The 18,103-nt window shown below is 39.6% G+C and overlaps 1 protein-coding gene across 6 annotated transcripts in view; it reads left to right on the top strand.

The window, feature by feature from the left end:
• LOC149525420 (histone deacetylase 9) overlaps positions 1-18,103 on the top strand; it is a 408,190-nt gene that overhangs the window by 283,034 nt on the left and 107,053 nt on the right. For all 6 annotated transcript variants that reach the window (XM_075922253.2, XM_089776663.1, XM_089776664.1 and 3 more), the window contains one exon: positions 14,068-14,196. In XM_075922253.2, the coding sequence (XP_075778368.2) occupies positions 14,068-14,196 (129 nt within the window). The remainder of the gene's footprint in view (positions 1-14,067; positions 14,197-18,103) is intronic.

The following is an 18,103-nucleotide window of genomic DNA, read 5'->3' as shown; positions in this document are numbered from 1 at the left end:
TAGTTCATAGGCCAAATATTTGAAGTGTGCATAGACAAAACTCACAGTTTATTTAGTTAATAATAGTACAAGGTGCTGTTTTGGTATTGGCTTCTATTATTTCACACTGGAAAATAAAAACATAGTATAAAGCAAAGAGTTCATGTGTGGTAAATGAGAGGAGAGGTGTGCTATGTACAGTGAAGCTCCAAATAAAAAACAATGGGACCACATTAGATCAGCTTGATTAGTATGGGGGACCTGGCTTTATTGTGACCTGGTAGAAGATTTCTATATCAGAACTCAATACATGTATTTTTTAAGAAAGTAATTAAACTTGGTTCTTACTATGATTTCTTCAGTGCTTATGGATTCACTAATCTTCAGGAGTGACTGCAGCAGGGAAGAAAAGTATTTCATGTAAGAGGCTTTCTCTTCCTCTCCTCCCTGGCTCATTCTGCTTCTGTCTACATTTTTTAGGAAGAGACCCCCTCCCTGAAGTAAAAGTATTCCAAAACACTATAAGTTTCTTGTGGGTTTCCTAGCTGCAAACCTTCCATTAAAAAACGCCTACAAAGGGCCCACATCTTCAGTTATCAGAATTCTAGGAGGGAGGACAGTGTAGGTATTCTTAAATGGCAAGGTCATATGGGTTGTTAAACAATGAAAATAAAGCAAAGGTAGCATACTTCTTATTTGTGATTTGACTTATTTGTGACCAGAGATTCTGACAATCCAGAGCTCCCCAAAACTGGCTGCCAAATTTAGCAGACACTCTTGAGAATTTTGCCCTAACTGATTTGCCCAAGACAACACAGGAAGTTTTTGGCAGAGCTGGGAATAAAAGTCAAGTCTCCTGATTCTCAGGCCATTTGCTTCTAGACTCTTCTCCTGTAACAACTAATTACTAAGTGGATTTTTTTTCACCTTCTTAAAGTCTCTATTGATAAGTTTGGAGGCATAATTAGTAATAATAGGTTAGAGAAACAGAGGAGACTTTCACTTTTAATTAAAGAATGAATCTGAAGCAAACTCATGTTAACAGCTTCTTCCTGATTTATTTAATGAACAGTCAAGAGGAAAATTGCAATCAATTTGTACCAGAGCTCAATAGCTCTGAAGAAAACTAATACTGGTACTATTGGTATTCTGTAGCTCCCCGAGTTAGAGTTGTAAATGTTGTGCTCCTGCAGTTTAGTCCGAGTAAAAAGTAAAGCACTGCAACATAATCTAACACAAAATAGCAATAAGAGATAAAATAAACCTAAAGAGAGCTTGACAGAAAGAACTTGCTCTATTAAGATTTGATCTATACTTAAAGTCCAGCAAGATCAAACCATAGTTCACCATTAGTTCATCCCTGTCTGTGAAAGATTATCTTAAACATTTTGTGTGGACATGGACTAAGTTATTTCAGAATAACGTTAGTTATTCCAAAGTAACACTGCTGTATAGACGTACCCTTACATTCTTCTTCATGCTCCCTTTGCTTCCTTCATTTTCTGTCTTGTGAATACTGTGAATTTTGTGGTGTTTGAATGGTAAGTCCTGTGAAAGGAGGGTGGCTTCGATATAGGCATGTGAGGGCTTAATCAAGACACAGGTGCAGCCCCGGTCTGCCGCTGGGGTGGAAGGAGAGGGCACTGGCAGGAGCTGCTCAGAACAGGTTGGAGTGGCCCTCCCGCTCCCCTCTCTTTAATATGGTAAGCCAATTAAATATGATTTTACATCCCTGCTTCAATATGACTCAGGTGATTTTCAGTGATTGAGTCAATAGGAAATACACATGAGAAACTTGAATTATCAGTTAACAATGTATTTTGAGTGATTATCTAATTTAAACTCCAATGCATGATCAGCACTTATGCATGTGGTTACCCTTATTCACATAATCACTGATGTCAGTTAGACGTCTCATGAATAGAATTAGCACGTCGATAAGCATCAGCAAGATCAGGTCCTTAAATTGTAAGTTGCTCAGCAAAGGAAATGGCGTTACCATGTTTCTAATGACCTATATGAAAAAAATGGCAATATATTCACAATAATTTTTTTTTAAATCAGTCCTCCCTGACCTGTAAGCTTTTTATTAACTCTTCTCTGAGCTTGCACTAGTTAGTTTACAAAGCAGAAAAAAAGTCAAAACTGCACTCTATGTATTTTACATTTGTGAATTGTTTCATAGATACATGCAGATTTTGTTGCACAGAAAACTTTCCAAAAAGGCTTCCACATATGAAAATGTTCCATCATCTTATTAAAAAGTGAGTGGTAGACATTGGATCCCTTTCTCTGTTCGTTTGACTTAGGTAAAGATCCCTTTAAAGCCAAGGCGAAGCTTGCTTGCATAAGGAGTGTAGAATAGATTGAATAATACATACATGTAGTTTATGATTTTCCAAAGTGCCTTAGGAATTTAGGAGCACAAATGCTATGGAAAATGAGTGAAACATAAGCTTCTAAAGCTTTCTTTGGCTTTTAAAAAATTATTTCCTACAAATATGAGAGTTCCCAGAAAGTAAAAATATGAGGGGCTGAAATACTGACCACATAAAATTTGGTGGCAAAAATCTCTTTTTTCAGTAGAGCCAGGATTTCATCACTACTGTACTAGTGGCAGAGAGAGGTTGAAAACTAGGGGAAACAAATTAAAACATGGAAAGTAGACAAGGGGGAGAGAGCTGAATACTGGAAGTCACATAATAATCAGATCCTCCAAAATGGGACATGTTAGTAAAGATTTTACTTCTCCAAGCTCCTACAAAACATAGTTTCAATGAAAATCTGTTCAAACCCACAACTCTAATTAAAGGTTTTAGCTGCCCAATAATATGTTCTGGCTAATGCCACGTAAGCATTAGAGAGTTGCTCATGAATAACGGGCACCAGCTTTATACTTTGCTATTGATTTTCTCATGGGAAAGTAATATAAATGAGAGTGATACCTCCCTCTTGGCTGTAACTGTTAGAAATGCAAAGCATGCTGAAATTGTACATAATTCTCTTCCAAAGGAAAGGAAATAGCATTTCAGTGCTTTTCCTCAGTGTCTTGTTGAGTTATGGTGGTGTACAATTATTCCAGTTAAATTACTATACCAGATGGAAGGTTACATTGTATATTTAGCTAATTAAGTTTTAGGAGACTGAAATTATATCCCAGAATGTAAAGAGCATATCTGAAAGTAAACTTGTTTTAATTAAGTTCATTGTGGATGTGCTATATCTATGCCTAATTAAGAGTTTAAACAGGTGGGGGGTTTTCTCTTTCCTTTTGATTAGTATGAGAGTTCCCTTTACAAAATCAGCCTTTATATCTATGGAATCATAGGGGTTACATATGTTTAACAAATATTTAGGGCCAAATTCAGACTCCATTGATTTCAATGGAATTGTATGTTCTTAAACCAGAGCTGAATTTGGCCCAGAATTATCCCTGGTGAAATCAAGACACACTGGTTTTTTTGTGTTTAGTTTTCTTGGCATCATGCATGTGCTGTTACAGCGAAGTCCTTACATACTAACATTCTGCCTTACCTTTGCACAGTTCTAAGCAGTGTGCCTAGATAGTGAAGGCCTCCCGAGCTTTCATCTAGTGAAATCTAATTTAAATTTCATCAAATTTAAAATTTGGGGAGAAGGTGGCAATGTTTAATCCTGGGTTTCTGCAGCCTGGCGAAACACTGTGTTGTAGTTTTTTTTCCCTGGCATTCTATGAGTTATCACTGTTGGATTTTTTCCTAAATTAAAATCCCTCAGATTTTAGCTATGTGTAGATTCCCAGCTAGCACTGTTGGGGATATTGGGACAGAATTTGGGATGATGCTAATCCAATCCAGAGGTATTTCCACTAAAACAAGAAACACTGCCAGCTATTAGCCTGATCCAGCCTCCAACTAATCAAATGAGGGCTGTACCTTACACAGGTATACTGAAATGTAAGTAACTTGTTCAGCTTTTATCCTCCCATAAAGTTTGTAATTAAAGTGGATCAGAATTTCTAAATGTGTGAATTAAAGGTAAGTTCACACTTAAGTTTTCATATTCTCCCCCCAATGCCAACCCTTTATTTACCTATTATTTCTCTGTTTTTATAACAAAAAGGATCTTCTTATAAAATAAACCTGCTTTCCATATGATGCCATGGGAAAATTTAGAACAAGCCACTAAGTCTTGAATCATACCATAACTTAACTTTGCGGTAGGCTAACACCAAAATAATGGACCTGATCAGGGCACTGCTTCTGTAACCACCATCAGACAGATTTGAACTTGGGACCTCTGGAGCTTTGTATAGGAGCTAAAAGCCCTTATAAAACCCCTTTGAGCTAAAAGCCAGCTACCTCTCTGCCCATTCTATAGAGGGCACAGTCTTATCTGTTGCTGTGGTCTAGGTGCCACTGCATGGGACAGTGAACCACACTAGCGCTACGTCTACACTGCCTCTTTTTTGTGGAAGAAGCAGTGCAAACGAAGCACTCATTAGCAACTTCTCATGCTTCATTTGCATATTCTCTTCCGATGCTTTTTTGCGGAAGAAGTTTTTGCACCAAAAAAAGCAGTGTAGACGGGTCCGTTTTGCGCAAAAAAAACCCTTTTGCGCAAGAACCCTTATTCTTCAAAAAATGAGGTTTACAGGTTCTTGCGCAAAAGGGTTTTTTTTGCGCAAAATGGACCTGTCTATACTGCTTTTTTTCTGTGCAAAAACCTCTTCGCAAAAAACATCGGAAGAAAATATACAAATGAAGCACGAGAAGTTGCTAATGAGCGCTTCATTTGCATCGCCTCTTCCGCCAAAATGAGACAGTGTAGACGTAGCACAGGTGTGTGGGTTACACTTTATCTACACAGTTCTCATTGAAACCGACTCTTATTGGAGACCTGTACATGAAGTGCTTACATACAAACTTATGTGAAAGTAATTTTAACAAATAGTTCTGTTGCATAAATTACATATTTATCTTGTCCCATTAATGTATATAAGCCATGAACTGAAATATATCCCAATTATGAGTAGTATGGAGGGGGGAAAAAAGACACCTCTGCTTTGGCAAGGGCAGTTAATAACCTGGTGCTAGGTATGCACATCCCTAGACTTCAGCAAATCCAAAACATAATGTGGTGTGTGCATCCTATGTAATATTTATTAAATCTCTATGGGTAAAATTCAGGGTTTACTGAAGTCAGTAGGAGTTTTGCCATTGCAGATGCAGGGCCTAAATCTGGCATATACACACAAACAGAGAGTGCCTTATAGTCAGGGAATTTTCTTATATGGTGCCTTTTCTTCCCAAGTTACAAGCAGAGACCAAATGTCAATAGAGAATCCAACTCAGTGTTCAACATTTTCTCTGCATCCCTAGATTTAAAAGGCATCCAATTGTCTGCATGAGGATATGGTATAATATAAAAATATATATACGTAAATCAGCAAAAGCTTCATCGGGCAAGCTTTATGCTTCCATAGGTGGTCAATGAAACAGATTTACATTAACAGGCAGACTACAAAGAAAAACAGGGACAGAGATTCTAAAATACATGGCAGACCTTTACAAAAGGGCTTGAGGGGATATTTCAGTTCTGAACCTTCTTTAGGCTATAGATGAAAAACAACTAACCTTGTTAAACCTGCTTCCATAGCCTGCAGAAAGCAAAAGGGCTAAAATATCCCCTCTAATCTAATTAGCTTTTTTTAACATGTGTTTCACTAACTCTTTTTTTTTTTTTTTTTTTTTTATTTAGGGGCTGCATATTTACCTTAGGCTGAGTAAATAAAGCATTTTACCTTTTACAAAACTAAAATAAAGCAAAGGGCTAAAAGGTTTTGCATGTGATCAACGTTCCCTTTAAACCAAGCGGCTGGTGAGGAAACAGTTTCTTTGTATGCTGAAAACATAGTAGGTGATGCAAACCAGAAAAATAAAGCATCTTCATCCTTCACCACAGCATGTGACGCTCTAGCCTTGTTAGGACCACCCAACATTCAGGCCCATCTGAAGGGATGTTTCATGTAGTTCTTGAAAAAACTATAGAGGGAATAGTGCAGATAGCTTTCTCATAAATCTAATTTTGAACTGAAATGGCACTTAAAAGTGCCAGAATTAAAGAGTCAGTGAACTTTTAATATAGTGTGCTGAAATTTTCTATGCGCCAGCCATGAAAGATGCCCATAGCATCCAAAAAGTTAACTCCCCATTACTGGATCTTGTTGGAAAGTGCGGGTTCTAAGCACAGGGGTCACTTCAGTGAATCAAAGGGTCAGGAGAACTAAATGGCCCATCTTGGTAATTAACAAATACAGAGTCTGAAGTGGCTGACGTGACAAGGCTGGGGATGCTCCATACAGCAGCAGCCAAAAACGACCAGGAAGAGAAGTGAGTGTTTATGCCTCTCCCAGAATGTGGTGCACCCTCGGATGAAGTTGTGGGGCCCTCACTCACCTCCAAGAAAGTCAGACCTACTGGCAGGCAGCTCTCCAGCCATTGAGGGACAGGGAACTCAAGCCTGGCAACTCTACTTTTTGAACCCCCCTTTCCTCAATTTTCTGTCATTTTTGGAAGGGTCCTGGGCTTCCCAGAATCTTTGGGAGTGAGCCCACAGCAGCATCAATTACCCAGTTCCACTATCCTTCTTGGTAATGTTGGCGTGGTAATCTTGTGCCCTCTATGTTGTCTAGATTATTGGGAAGGACTTGGGAGCTTCTAATCCCTTCTCACTTGAGAAAGGTGTGTGTGTGTGTGTGTTTGTTTCTTCTGAGCCTTCATTCCACCCCTTCCTGCCTCAACTCTTGGGGAGCAACAATGCTTCTTTTTTCAGCCATCTTCACTGGAATGGCATGCTCATGAGGTGAGATGAGTCACTTGCCTTCACCTCAGAGTCTTGGTGTGGCACAGGTACTCCCCCTCACCTGCCTTTCTTGGAGAAGTGGGTATGTGTGTTCTTCCCAGCCTTCCTCCAGTCCCTTGGGGACAGAAAGGGACAAAGATGTAGTTTTCAGATTGCTGGTGTTTAGCACCTGGGTTTCCTGAAGTATTACTGTGTGTGCTTCACCCGAATTGATGTGCAAACATACCTAAACCAGGATGTAGGCTCAAACTTTTGTCTGTAGAAACTAAGAAAGAGGAGAGGAATTGGGACCCCTCTGTATCCAAAATGATACCTGTTTTAAAATACTGTCAATTTATCCTTCATGACCATCACTTTTATAGAATGTACCTGAGTTACATGTTATCCTCCTTTTATTTGTATATTTTAAACCTTAAACCTTAGGGATGAGAGTACATTACAACCAGTCTTGTGTTAAGGTTTCTTTTTTTATTTCACTAATGACTAGCAAATTGCTTGTCTAAAGCATCATCCTGCTTATTGAAAATCAGCCCTTGAAAATGTTATTGCCTTTACTAATACATCTATGATCTAACAATAGAAATTTAAAAACAATTTAAATTGTTAGTAATACAACTATGAGTTCTGTTAGCAGTTTTATGCTTCAAAATAAAATGGCCATCTTTAACCAAAAATTTACAAAACCATATCAACCAGCAATTAAAATTACTATGTACTGTATTAATGCTTTGTTGTGATTCTCTTAATGGGCTTAAACACATATCCAACAGTCATAATTATTATTACCATAAATAAACCCAGGAATAGCAATAGCACAGGCTATAGGAAACCATTTTAGTAGGACGCAACACATCTTGGAAACATACAGAATTTCCTTTATGTTCAATTTTTTTAAAATCAAAGTTACCATTGCCAAATTTAGTGTCACTACCTTTGCTTCCCTACAATTTTCTACAACTGGCCTGAGCTAATAAAAGGAAATGCTTTCACCATAGACTCATCCTAAGCCTTGACAAAAGCTCATTTTCTGCTCCTCAGGTTTCCTATATATGTTCTTAGCCTCAAGATGAGGACCCACTCACTATACCCCATCCCATCCCCCATTTCCTGCCTGGGTTAATTAAATGTTGATTTGAAATTGGCACATACTTTTCTGATACAAAAGTACTACTGTTTTCCAAGCACCGTCGGAAAGCAGCATACTTATCTGTTAAATATCCTTCATTTATAAGGCTTTTCCCCCTTTAATGTTATGATTTTATTCCTCCAACAGGCTTCTTAAATAGCTCTGTGTTTTTAATTAAATAAGTAGCCAAGGTAATCCTAGCCTTAATTGTTTGCTCAGGAGTGATCAGGTCCTTGGACTGCATTTTTAATGCCAGTATCTGCAAACTGCAAGTGATTAAGAATACTGGACTATGTGACATGATTTCAGTGTGTTACTTTTCTGTCTCCCATACTTGTGTTACATCATCACACTAGTCATGAGACTGGAGCTACTTGGAATGTCATACATTTGAATATCGGGGTGATCTCAGTGAAATTATGTGTACTTATGTACAGGGTCATATATTTTCTTTTTAACATCAACTATATAGGATTTTTTCTCTTTCCTGCTGTACTGTCTATCTAGTGGTCATTGGCTACTTCAGTGTGAACTATTATATGTAAGGGGCATGAATGATTAACCAGTGGTACTTACTAGTTATGGTTAATTTCAAGTCTCGGCTAAGAAAGAGCAGCCTGCTGCACCACAAAACTAGAGTAAAGCACCCAAGAAAGGAATCCATGGAAGCCAGGAAGCTGGGCAGGAAGCCCCCTAAATCAGGCAAGGTTGGAATTTAGACCTAGGTCTCCCACAGCCCAAGGATATGCTTTAACCACTAGGCATTAGGTATAATGGGATATATAGGTTGAACCTCTCTAGTCTGGCACCCTCGGGACCTGACCAGTGCCAAACCATAGAATTTGTTGGACCATGGGATGTCCATACTGTCTAGCAGCATAACCAACACTTCCATTGCTTACTAGGCTCTTAGAAGTCATTTACGGGTAAATTAGAGCTAAATAACAGCACAGAACACTGAAAGCCAGGACTGGTGGCTGTAAATAAACTTTATGGGACTGCAGGAAACTTGGCCACGCCCATGATAAGTAGACATCTGGCTGATTAAAAGCATGCCAGATCATGGATGGTGCCAGATTAGAGAGGTTCAGGCTTTACACCCCCCAAAGACTCAGACTCAGCTGTCTTGTGTGAGGATTAAGTCATACTCAGATCATTCAAAACAGACTATGCCCTGCATGTGAGTATCCTGCCATATGTTAGGAATGAGCTAGGCACCGAATTACTCAATGGTGTCTGGATTTAGGCAGTTTGCACATCCCCACTGGTAAGAACTTAGGCATTTAAGGGACTTGACTGGCAGAAAGTTAGGCAGCAAGAAAGCAAAGGTTTTGTGAATACTAGTGGCACCTAAGTGTTGGTGATAGAAGCCTAAAATGGCATTTAAGTTCCTTTTGTGGATCTAGCTCAAAGTACTGTACAGATAGTCACTGCAAAAACTTGATGGAGCTGAGAGCCAGATGCAAATTATTTTAAAAGTTATGAGTTAGATTAATCTTTGGTTTATGCTGGGTAGGTCCTGCCAGAAACTTAAGTTGTCCTATCCTTTTGTAGCCTTCTCAGTGAAGTGCAAACACCTGCCCGGATTGTGGGATGCATCCTTCTTCATTTGTAAGGGATTGCTGGTTCAGGGAGGTAGAATTTGTGCCATCCTGTACAGACAGGCTGAATTTAACAGTAGTAGATTCTTGACTTAATGGAACGATTCACAATCTTAAAAGTTAGGCACATGCTTAAGTACTTCACTGAATCAGGGTCTTAATGCATTGATGAGCTACCATATGGAGTATGACTGAAAATGGAGCATAACAAAGATTACTTCTAAGAATCAGTAGTTAAACCATCATACCAAATAATCATTTAAAACTTACTAGTGGATAATTGTAATACTTCATTAGCATCTTTATTCAAGGATCTCCGAGTACTTCATAAATATTAATTCAATAAAGGGACAACGAAATGTTAAAAATTATATAGTATATTTTTGAAAAATGCTTTAATTACTAATGAAAATGCTTAAATATCAGAAGTGAAATAATGTAAACATATAATTTACTTTTCCCTAGTTTTGCTTTTACTTGTTAGCATTTCACTCAGTTTAAACAATGAAGTTTTTAATTCTATAAATCATTTATATCAATATTGAATGAACTATGAGATATCTTTTTGAAGAACAATATCTATATTCAGAGTCTAAACTATCTGACAATATCACTTACAAAACAGTTGATTATTGTTACAATCTTTTAATATCAGAATAAACTGAGGTCTGTAGAGATTGTGGTGAAATCCTGACCTGTTGAGTTTGATGTGCATTTTGCCATTAGGATCTTATCCTGTGGACTTCACCAAGATAAAAAGACCAAGTTGTCTCAGCCAGGATTAGAACTAGGGATTTAATAGTGTAGTCAATTAACCAATTATTCAATAAGCAAATGCTTATAGGTTAATGCTATAGTCTACACAGATTTCCCTTCTCCCATTTCCCCCGACATGAGCTGCTTCCGCCCTGTGCTGCTGCCACTGTATCAGAGGCAGCAACATAGGGCGACAGGCATCCGGTCTGCGAGGGGAGCTTATTTTTAAACTGGCTGTCCTTACAGGCCAGCTCCCACCTGGAAATCCACGCAGAGTGGCAGGGGGCTCCTCAGGAGTGGGGCTGGAGTCCTTGGCTGCCAGCCCCACCCCTGGGGACAATAGAATAGTCGACTAACTGATAAGAATTCATGAGGTTACTCGACTATTAATTAACCGATATTTAACATCCCTAATTAGAACCAAAGACTGTATCTTCAACCCTGTTCTCTAATCATCAGCCCTAGCACCCTCTTCTTGCTGTATGAAAATGTAAGCTTTCACCTCTCACCTTAAAGAATCCTCACTGGCATTGTGCTCTCAGTTTGCTGCATTTCAGAAGAGATATTCAAGAAAGACTGTTTCTGAACCTTATATTTTTCAAAGCTCTATTTTTATCTTTTATTTGGAATATTTAAAACTGGGTTGTTCTCTTCCTTTTCATTTGAAAATGTATTATTGTAATTTAAATATGCAAAGGTTCTCGTCTCGGCTGGTGTATAAACTCAGATATCCACATAAAAGGCTGCCTTCTCTGTTTATGTGATTGATTGAAATGCAGAGTGTGATGGCAATATGGATAAAAATAGAAAGGCAATCAGTGCGACAGGGCATGAAATATATTCATATACAAGTGGAATTCTCTCCAGTGAATGCTGAAGAGCTCTTTCTCTGGACTAGGAGGGTTTATATCATATTAGTTAGCCACTGGTATGGAAATCTTCTCCTGCAGCTTGGGAGTTTGGAGAATTATAAATAGAATGAATCCAAACCACAAACTGAGTCAGCAGAATATATGAGTTACTTTACTTCCAAATAACTAAATGAGATGCATAGTCTGAGCCTACACAGATAGGTTTTTAGGACACCAGTGTAATCTTATCATACATTTATTTGTAAGCTGCCAGTTCTGTATCAATCCCGTATCTCTCTAAAGAAATGGATCAGATCAGCTTTCCTCTCAATGACTCATAGTAACTGATGAAGTGTGAAATCTGAAATTAAATTTAAAGTTTTTCTTAAATATTTCTAGCTTTGTACCAGGGTGCTGTATGGTTCCTTTGAACACATAACAAACTGTACAACCCCGCAGGACGCAGTGTTCCCTCGGGAGCTATTTAGCATAATGAGAACAGGCATGGCAAAGGTTGGTTAGAGGTACTGCAGATCCAACCAGTCCTGCAATTTTGGCCACTCTGTGAGTATAATAAGTTCTTGGCACCCCATTTGATCTATCTCAGGCATTTCTAATGTGCTCATCACTGCACAAGCTAATGGAAAAACAGGAAACAAATGTGTTCCTAGTGCATGTGAGAGGATAACTAGAATTAGAACTCCAGGCCTCACTAAAGTCAATGGAGAAAAACTCTACTGACTTCAATGTAGCCAGGATTTCATTCCTTCTTTCTTCTTCCACTTCTAACTCTTGTTTTCAGGTGCCTGCGTGCACCTATGCACACACTCATAGGAGAGAGTATGTGAGTGATAGTGTAAGTGTGAGAGAGAGAGCTAACCCTAATTTCCAACTTTCTACATGTGTACTAATGAGTAAACATGCATGGCCAGACACTGGAACATAAACAAATTATACTGTAAATTTACCTGACAGGTGGCTGGCACTAATCCTGGCTTACTTAGAAAAGCAGATAAGGTACATGAATGTTTTCTTTCCATATTAGAGTTGACACAAATTAATAAATGCCACAAAACGTGGTCTCTAATGTTCATTTCAAAGACTGTGCCCATTAGTAAAGGAAAAAGGTGAAAGAACTTGCCCAAAATACACTAAATATAATCCTAAAATTCCTGGCATTTTATGTTACTTCTTCCTTGTCAGACTGAGTTTATATTTTCATGTGTATATATTCTCAGAGTATGGCAATAAATGAATTGCTTTCGTTTTCAGTTATTCAGAAAACAATAAAGGTTTCAGGCTCAGAACTGCTTAACTAAGAATCAATTAACTTTGATATAAATTGTAAGTCTGTAAGAAATCAAAAGGCCATAGCACGGGCTTATATCTGTTTCTACCATCAGACTAAAAGTCTAAATCCAAAAAGGGCTTCCCTAAGGCCCTATTACCAATTTTCACCTACAGTAGGAATGTAGTAGAATAGAGCTTTCATAGGCCACTGGGTAATTTTAATGATAAAACTGTACATTCATAACCCACATTTCTGCTGTTTGTTAACTGCTATAGAAAACGTTGCCTATCCTCATGTTGTGATACCTTTCTCTGTATCACAGCTGGGATGAGAGAAATAAAAGGGATTTCTCTAAGGACTGGAAACAAAAATAAACTCAGTGACTGACTAGTGAAATTTCTTTTTCTTCTTTAACATAACCACTGAAATGTCACTCTTATAAATAGCATTGACAGTGCAGAAGGTCTGTACTCCATTGAATTAGAGGGAAAAGTTTATGGGGAATCATATCTCTTTAGAGGCACTTTTGAAATAATTTAAGGGGTTTAGAAGTACAGGTCTCACTGTCCTTTAAAGGGCTTTCTGCTGCTAAATCTCTCAAGCACTTTTGAACATAAGGTACATATATACCATTCAAGCAGACTAATAACCACAGAAAGGTAAAAGACACAGAGATTCAGGGATTTTGCTTAGAAGAAAAAAAGTAAATAAAAATAAAGTGTTCCCTCTTCTGTCCTGTCTCCTACTGTTGGCTCAGGACTAGGGTAGTGGATGGCTAGGGGGACTTTCTAGAGTGGCACCATTTCTGGAAAGACCATATTTTAACACAGTGGGTTTCAAACTATGGGTTGCGACCCAGTACTGGGTCATGGAGTGTCAGGCACTGGGTCTCATTGCTGCAGGGGTATCGGGTAACCTGTGGGGGTGATAAGGCAGGTTACCTGTCTGTCCTGGCACCATAGATTGCACAGCAGGCTCGGCTCTTAGGTGTGTGTGTTTGTATGTGGAGGAGAGTACACAGGGCTCTGCACTGCCCCTACCTTGAGCACTAGTTCCACACTCCCATTGGCTGGGAACCTGCTGCTGGCTGCTTTTTGGGTGTAGCATAGTCTGCGGTGCCAGGAGAGGCAGGAAGTCTGCCTTAGCATCCCTGCTGCACCACTGGCTCGGAGCTGAGAAAGGTAAGCCTCTCCTGCCTCAGCCTGGACCACCCCACCCCCTAAGGCCAGAGTCCCCTCCTATCTCCCAAATCTCTCATCCTTAGCCCCACTCTGGAGCCCACACTCTAGTCAAATTATGTTGGATCATGGGCATCAACAATTTTCTTCAACTGGGTCATAAGAAATAAAATTTGAAAACCAGTGTTTTAACATCCTCCTTCCTCCTCTGGTCTACTCAGAGTTAGGGTCTGATGTGATAACAGTACTGGGAGCAGCAGCTTTTTAATTGCCTCACTCCTCTCATCCACCATCTTAGGGTTGGAGCAATATGAGGGTGCTGAAGAGCTGTTCTTAAATTGCTCTCTCTTTTCTAGGGCCTGAGGGAGGGTATTCAAAGGAGTGGAAACACGGCTTGGTGAAGCAACTTTTTAATTTTCTATTTTCTTCTTGTAATTCCCAGCCTCAGAGCCCAACTTGAAGGTGCGTTCCAGGTTAAAACAGAAGGTGACAGAAAGGAGAAGCAGTCCCTTACTCAGGCGGAAGGATGGAAACATGAGTTCATTCAAGAAGAGACTGTTTGAGGTGACAGGTAATTAAGGACTGGGGAGAGTCTGCCAAAACTATTACTGTTAGTAGACTGCTTAAAAGACCTGAAAAATAGTTTACTGGAGATGTAATTGTGTATTGAACATAGGTGTGAAGAGAGATTTCTGTCAGAAAAGCAATCATACTTAAGGTACAATTGCATACAATAATTTACTTTAGTCACCTATGAGAAGGGCTTTGTCAACTTAAAAATCACACTTCCATCAGAATACATTTCTTGCATATAATAAGTTCATTAACCCCTGGCATTGTTGGAATAAAAAGAGATTAGAAGGAAATATAGTTTCTATCTTTCCTGTTTGTTTCTTGTGTACATTGGCCACACTTTGTGTATAGTCAAGTTCAGTGGTTCACTGTTGGTCTCTTGAATCACTCTCCTGTCCTGTCCTGTCCTGTCCTGTCCTGTCCTGTGGAAAGAGGGTTCGGTAGCAGCAGCAGTTCAGCTGAAATGCAAAGCGAAGAGGAAGGAGGGATGCAAGAGCAGTCCAAGTCCCTCCCAAAAGACAGCAAGAGAACACAAGAGCCCATATAATGTTTCAAAGGAATAAAAACCCCTATTTAAATACTAATATATGTTATAAGAAGGTTGCACTGTCAGAAAAATAGTTCTAAATATTTAATTTAGACAAAATTCCTGCTCCTTTAATTTGAACATGAAATGAATTAATAGCTTGCATCATATTCCCAGTGAAAATACTTAATCCCAAACAGAACTCTTCAGGAAAAGCAGACCTACAGAATGAACAATACACAGATTTTGACAAATCAAAGCAGTAGTTTAGTATGATTGCAGACAGCTCCAAAGCCAATGCAATTGAAGGTCCTGATTCAGGAAAGTACTTAAGCACATGCTTAAATCCTATTAACTTCAATGGGATTCTGGCATATACCTAAATACTGTCCTGAATAAGTATGTTCTCTCACTATATGTGTGCATTTGCTTGTGTCTGGGCTCCTCTAGCCAAGAGGAGTGGAGCAGGATAACAGTGCTCTAATTAATGCCTGGGTAATACACACAGATTTAACTTACTCTGTAGTTGCTCGACTAAAGACTATGCAAAGCATACTCAAGTCATGAGTACACATGGCCAATCATCCATTAAGTCAAGAAAAGTGCTAGTCCCCTGTTGCAACCTCAAGTAACCAGCTGCACCTCTACCCATTGCAAATGCCACCTGCACGCACTCAGCTAAAATAATGGAGAAACACCTGGCAGCTGAAAGTGCTGGAGAAAATGCTCTAAAGAGCTTTTGGCTCTCAGCAGTAGCCCCTAGTGGAAGGAAGCAGGTAGTACAGTGGCAGTTATTGAAGGAACTCTGAGCTCAGATGCTGCTTCTGGAGACTGAAAGGCCTTGATGGGATCTCTAAAGCGTAGGGACCCACAAACCACATGAAGATTTCTGAAGAGGAATGCATGTGTCTATGTACAACTCCCCTGAAGTTACTGAAATTCCACCTGCTTTTGGCTTTGTGTGTTTTCCCAGGGAACCGAGATATGCTGTGTGAGAAGGCTTGTATTCTTTTTTACTAAAGGAAATATTTTATAATTTTCAATAGCCCAGAGTGGCAATCTAACCTATGTGTCAGCTTAATTACTGATGGGATAATCTGACAATTTAGTTTCTTTTGGAGTGAGCAATGTACGTTTTGGGGACATCTTTCTCTGAAGCGAGAGATCTCCAAGAATTTTAAAAAATGTCTGAATGTTTTGAACGCAATGCACAAAATGAGAACTATTATCTTGTTGATTTTTTTCAAATATGGTAGAGGACACCCATTTCCTTAGAAGTATTACTTGGATTAACAATTTTGATGAGTGAGGTCTGATATTTTCAAAAGGAAGATTTTGAAGTGAGGGTGACTCTTCACAATCTTTTTAAAATCATGTTTCACCACTTCTCCTGGTTCCGGTTGTTTGAAAATATCAGCCTTAATTATTTTTTATTTTAAGAACTCATAAGACCCATACTGGGTCAAACCAAAGGTCCATCTAGCCCAGGATCCTGTATTCTGACAGTGGCCAATTCCTGGCGCCGCAGGGGGAAATGAACAGAACAGGTAATCACCAAAGATATGTCTACATGACGGAGAAGACCGAAGCTGCTACTGTCAATCTTTCAGGGTTTGATTTACCAGGTCTAGTGAAGACATGCTAATTCAAACTGAGAGGGGCACTCCGGTCGATGCTGGTAGTCTTGCTTCCAGGAGGAGTAAGGGCAGTGTGCTCTTTTCCACTTTCTGCAGTGTGGATAGCGCCAGAAGTTGAGTTAAGGTGCTTCCACTTCAGCTATACAATTAACATAGCTGAAGTTGCATGTCTTAATTCTACATTATCCCATAGTGTAGACATACCCCAAGTGATCCATCCCCTAATGCCCATTCTCAACTTCTTACAGAGGTTAGGACACCATTCCTACCCATTCTGGCTAATAGCCATAGGTAGACCTATCCTCCATGAATTTATCTAGTTCTTTTTTGAAACCTCACCGAAGTATTTTGTGACTTGATATATTTACAGAGTAGTGTAATATTCATTGGTGCATTTTTTCAGTCATTAGTGCTGCTAATAATTAAAAGGAATTTTAGGATGTTATAAAGGAAAAGTTTTGAACCTTGAGAAAAGTTATATAGAGAGAAAATCTCCAAAATGAAAGATTTTAGGTTAATTAAAATTAGCTGTGAGCTCTTTTCCACACATTTGAACTAAGTAAATGAAGAGACCAATGATATTTTAATAACGTAGTATACTTTTGCATACTTTGTATAGTCACAAAGTTATTTGTATGTTTATCATTAGTGTGCCATTATTTTGCTTTGAATTATCCCCTGTGCAAACACCTTGAAATCCAGACTCCCAAACATGGGGTATGTCTACACTACAACGTTAATTCGAACTAACTTAGTTCAAATTAGTTAATTCGAACTAAGCTAATTCGAACTAACGGATCCAGACTAAAAATATAGTTCGAATTAGCGTTTTGCTAATTCGAACTAGCATGTTCACATCAGGTGGACCCTGAACCGGGCTTAAGGATGGCCGGAAGCAGTGCCGGCAGGGCATCAGAGGAGGACTTAGAGCGTGGAGATGCTGTCTCAGGCTAGCCGAGGGCTGTGCTTAAAGGGTCCCGACCCCCACCCCGGACAGACAGTTCTCAGGGGTGCCCCGCTTGCAAAGCAGTCCTGGCTTGGAGTGCCCGGAGTACCCACACTGGGCACATCACAGCACTCGGCCATCAGACCGGCTGCACTTGCCGCAGGCTGCCATCTGGGGAAAGGGGGCAATTGGAGGGCTGCAGGAGAGCTTCCACCCCCAGAAGCCCGCAGAGCCATCCCAGTCCTCCCCATCGGGGGCTCATGCCCCATTCCTCCCTCACCTCCTTCCATTTACCCTTCCCTAGCCCCTCTTCTTGATGTACAAAATAAAGATAACGTGTCTTCCAAAATGGAATCTGTCTTTATTGAACAAAACTGGGGGAGACTGGGAAAAGGAGGTGGGAGAGGGGAAGAGAGAGGCTGGGAGAGGGGAGGGCAACTAAAGTGATTAGGGATTTGGAACAGATCCCATATGAAGAGAGGCTAAAGAGACTGGGACTTTTCAGCTTAGAAAAGAGGAGACGGAGGGGGGACAGGATAGAGGTCTCTAAAAGCATGAGTGGGGTGGAGAGAGTGCATACAGAAAAGTTCTTCATTAGTTCCCATAATAGAAGGACTAGGGGACACCAGGCTTCAAACTAGTAACAGAAAGTTCTTCTTCACAAAGCAAAGAGTCAACCTGTGGAACTCCTTGCTGCAGGAGGCTGTGAAGGCTAGAACTAGAACAGAGTTTAAAGAGAAGTGAGATAAAGTGATGGAGGCTGGGTCCATGGAGTGGTATTAGCCAGGGGGTAGGA

Source organism: Pelodiscus sinensis, chromosome 2, assembly GCF_052426305.1.
Source record: "Pelodiscus sinensis isolate ZL-2025 chromosome 2, ASM5242630v1, whole genome shotgun sequence".
In the NCBI taxonomy this organism is placed as follows: domain Eukaryota; kingdom Metazoa; phylum Chordata; order Testudines; family Trionychidae; genus Pelodiscus; species Pelodiscus sinensis.
Note: the sequence above shows the minus strand (reverse complement) of the source record. Positions and strands in the feature narration are given on the sequence as shown.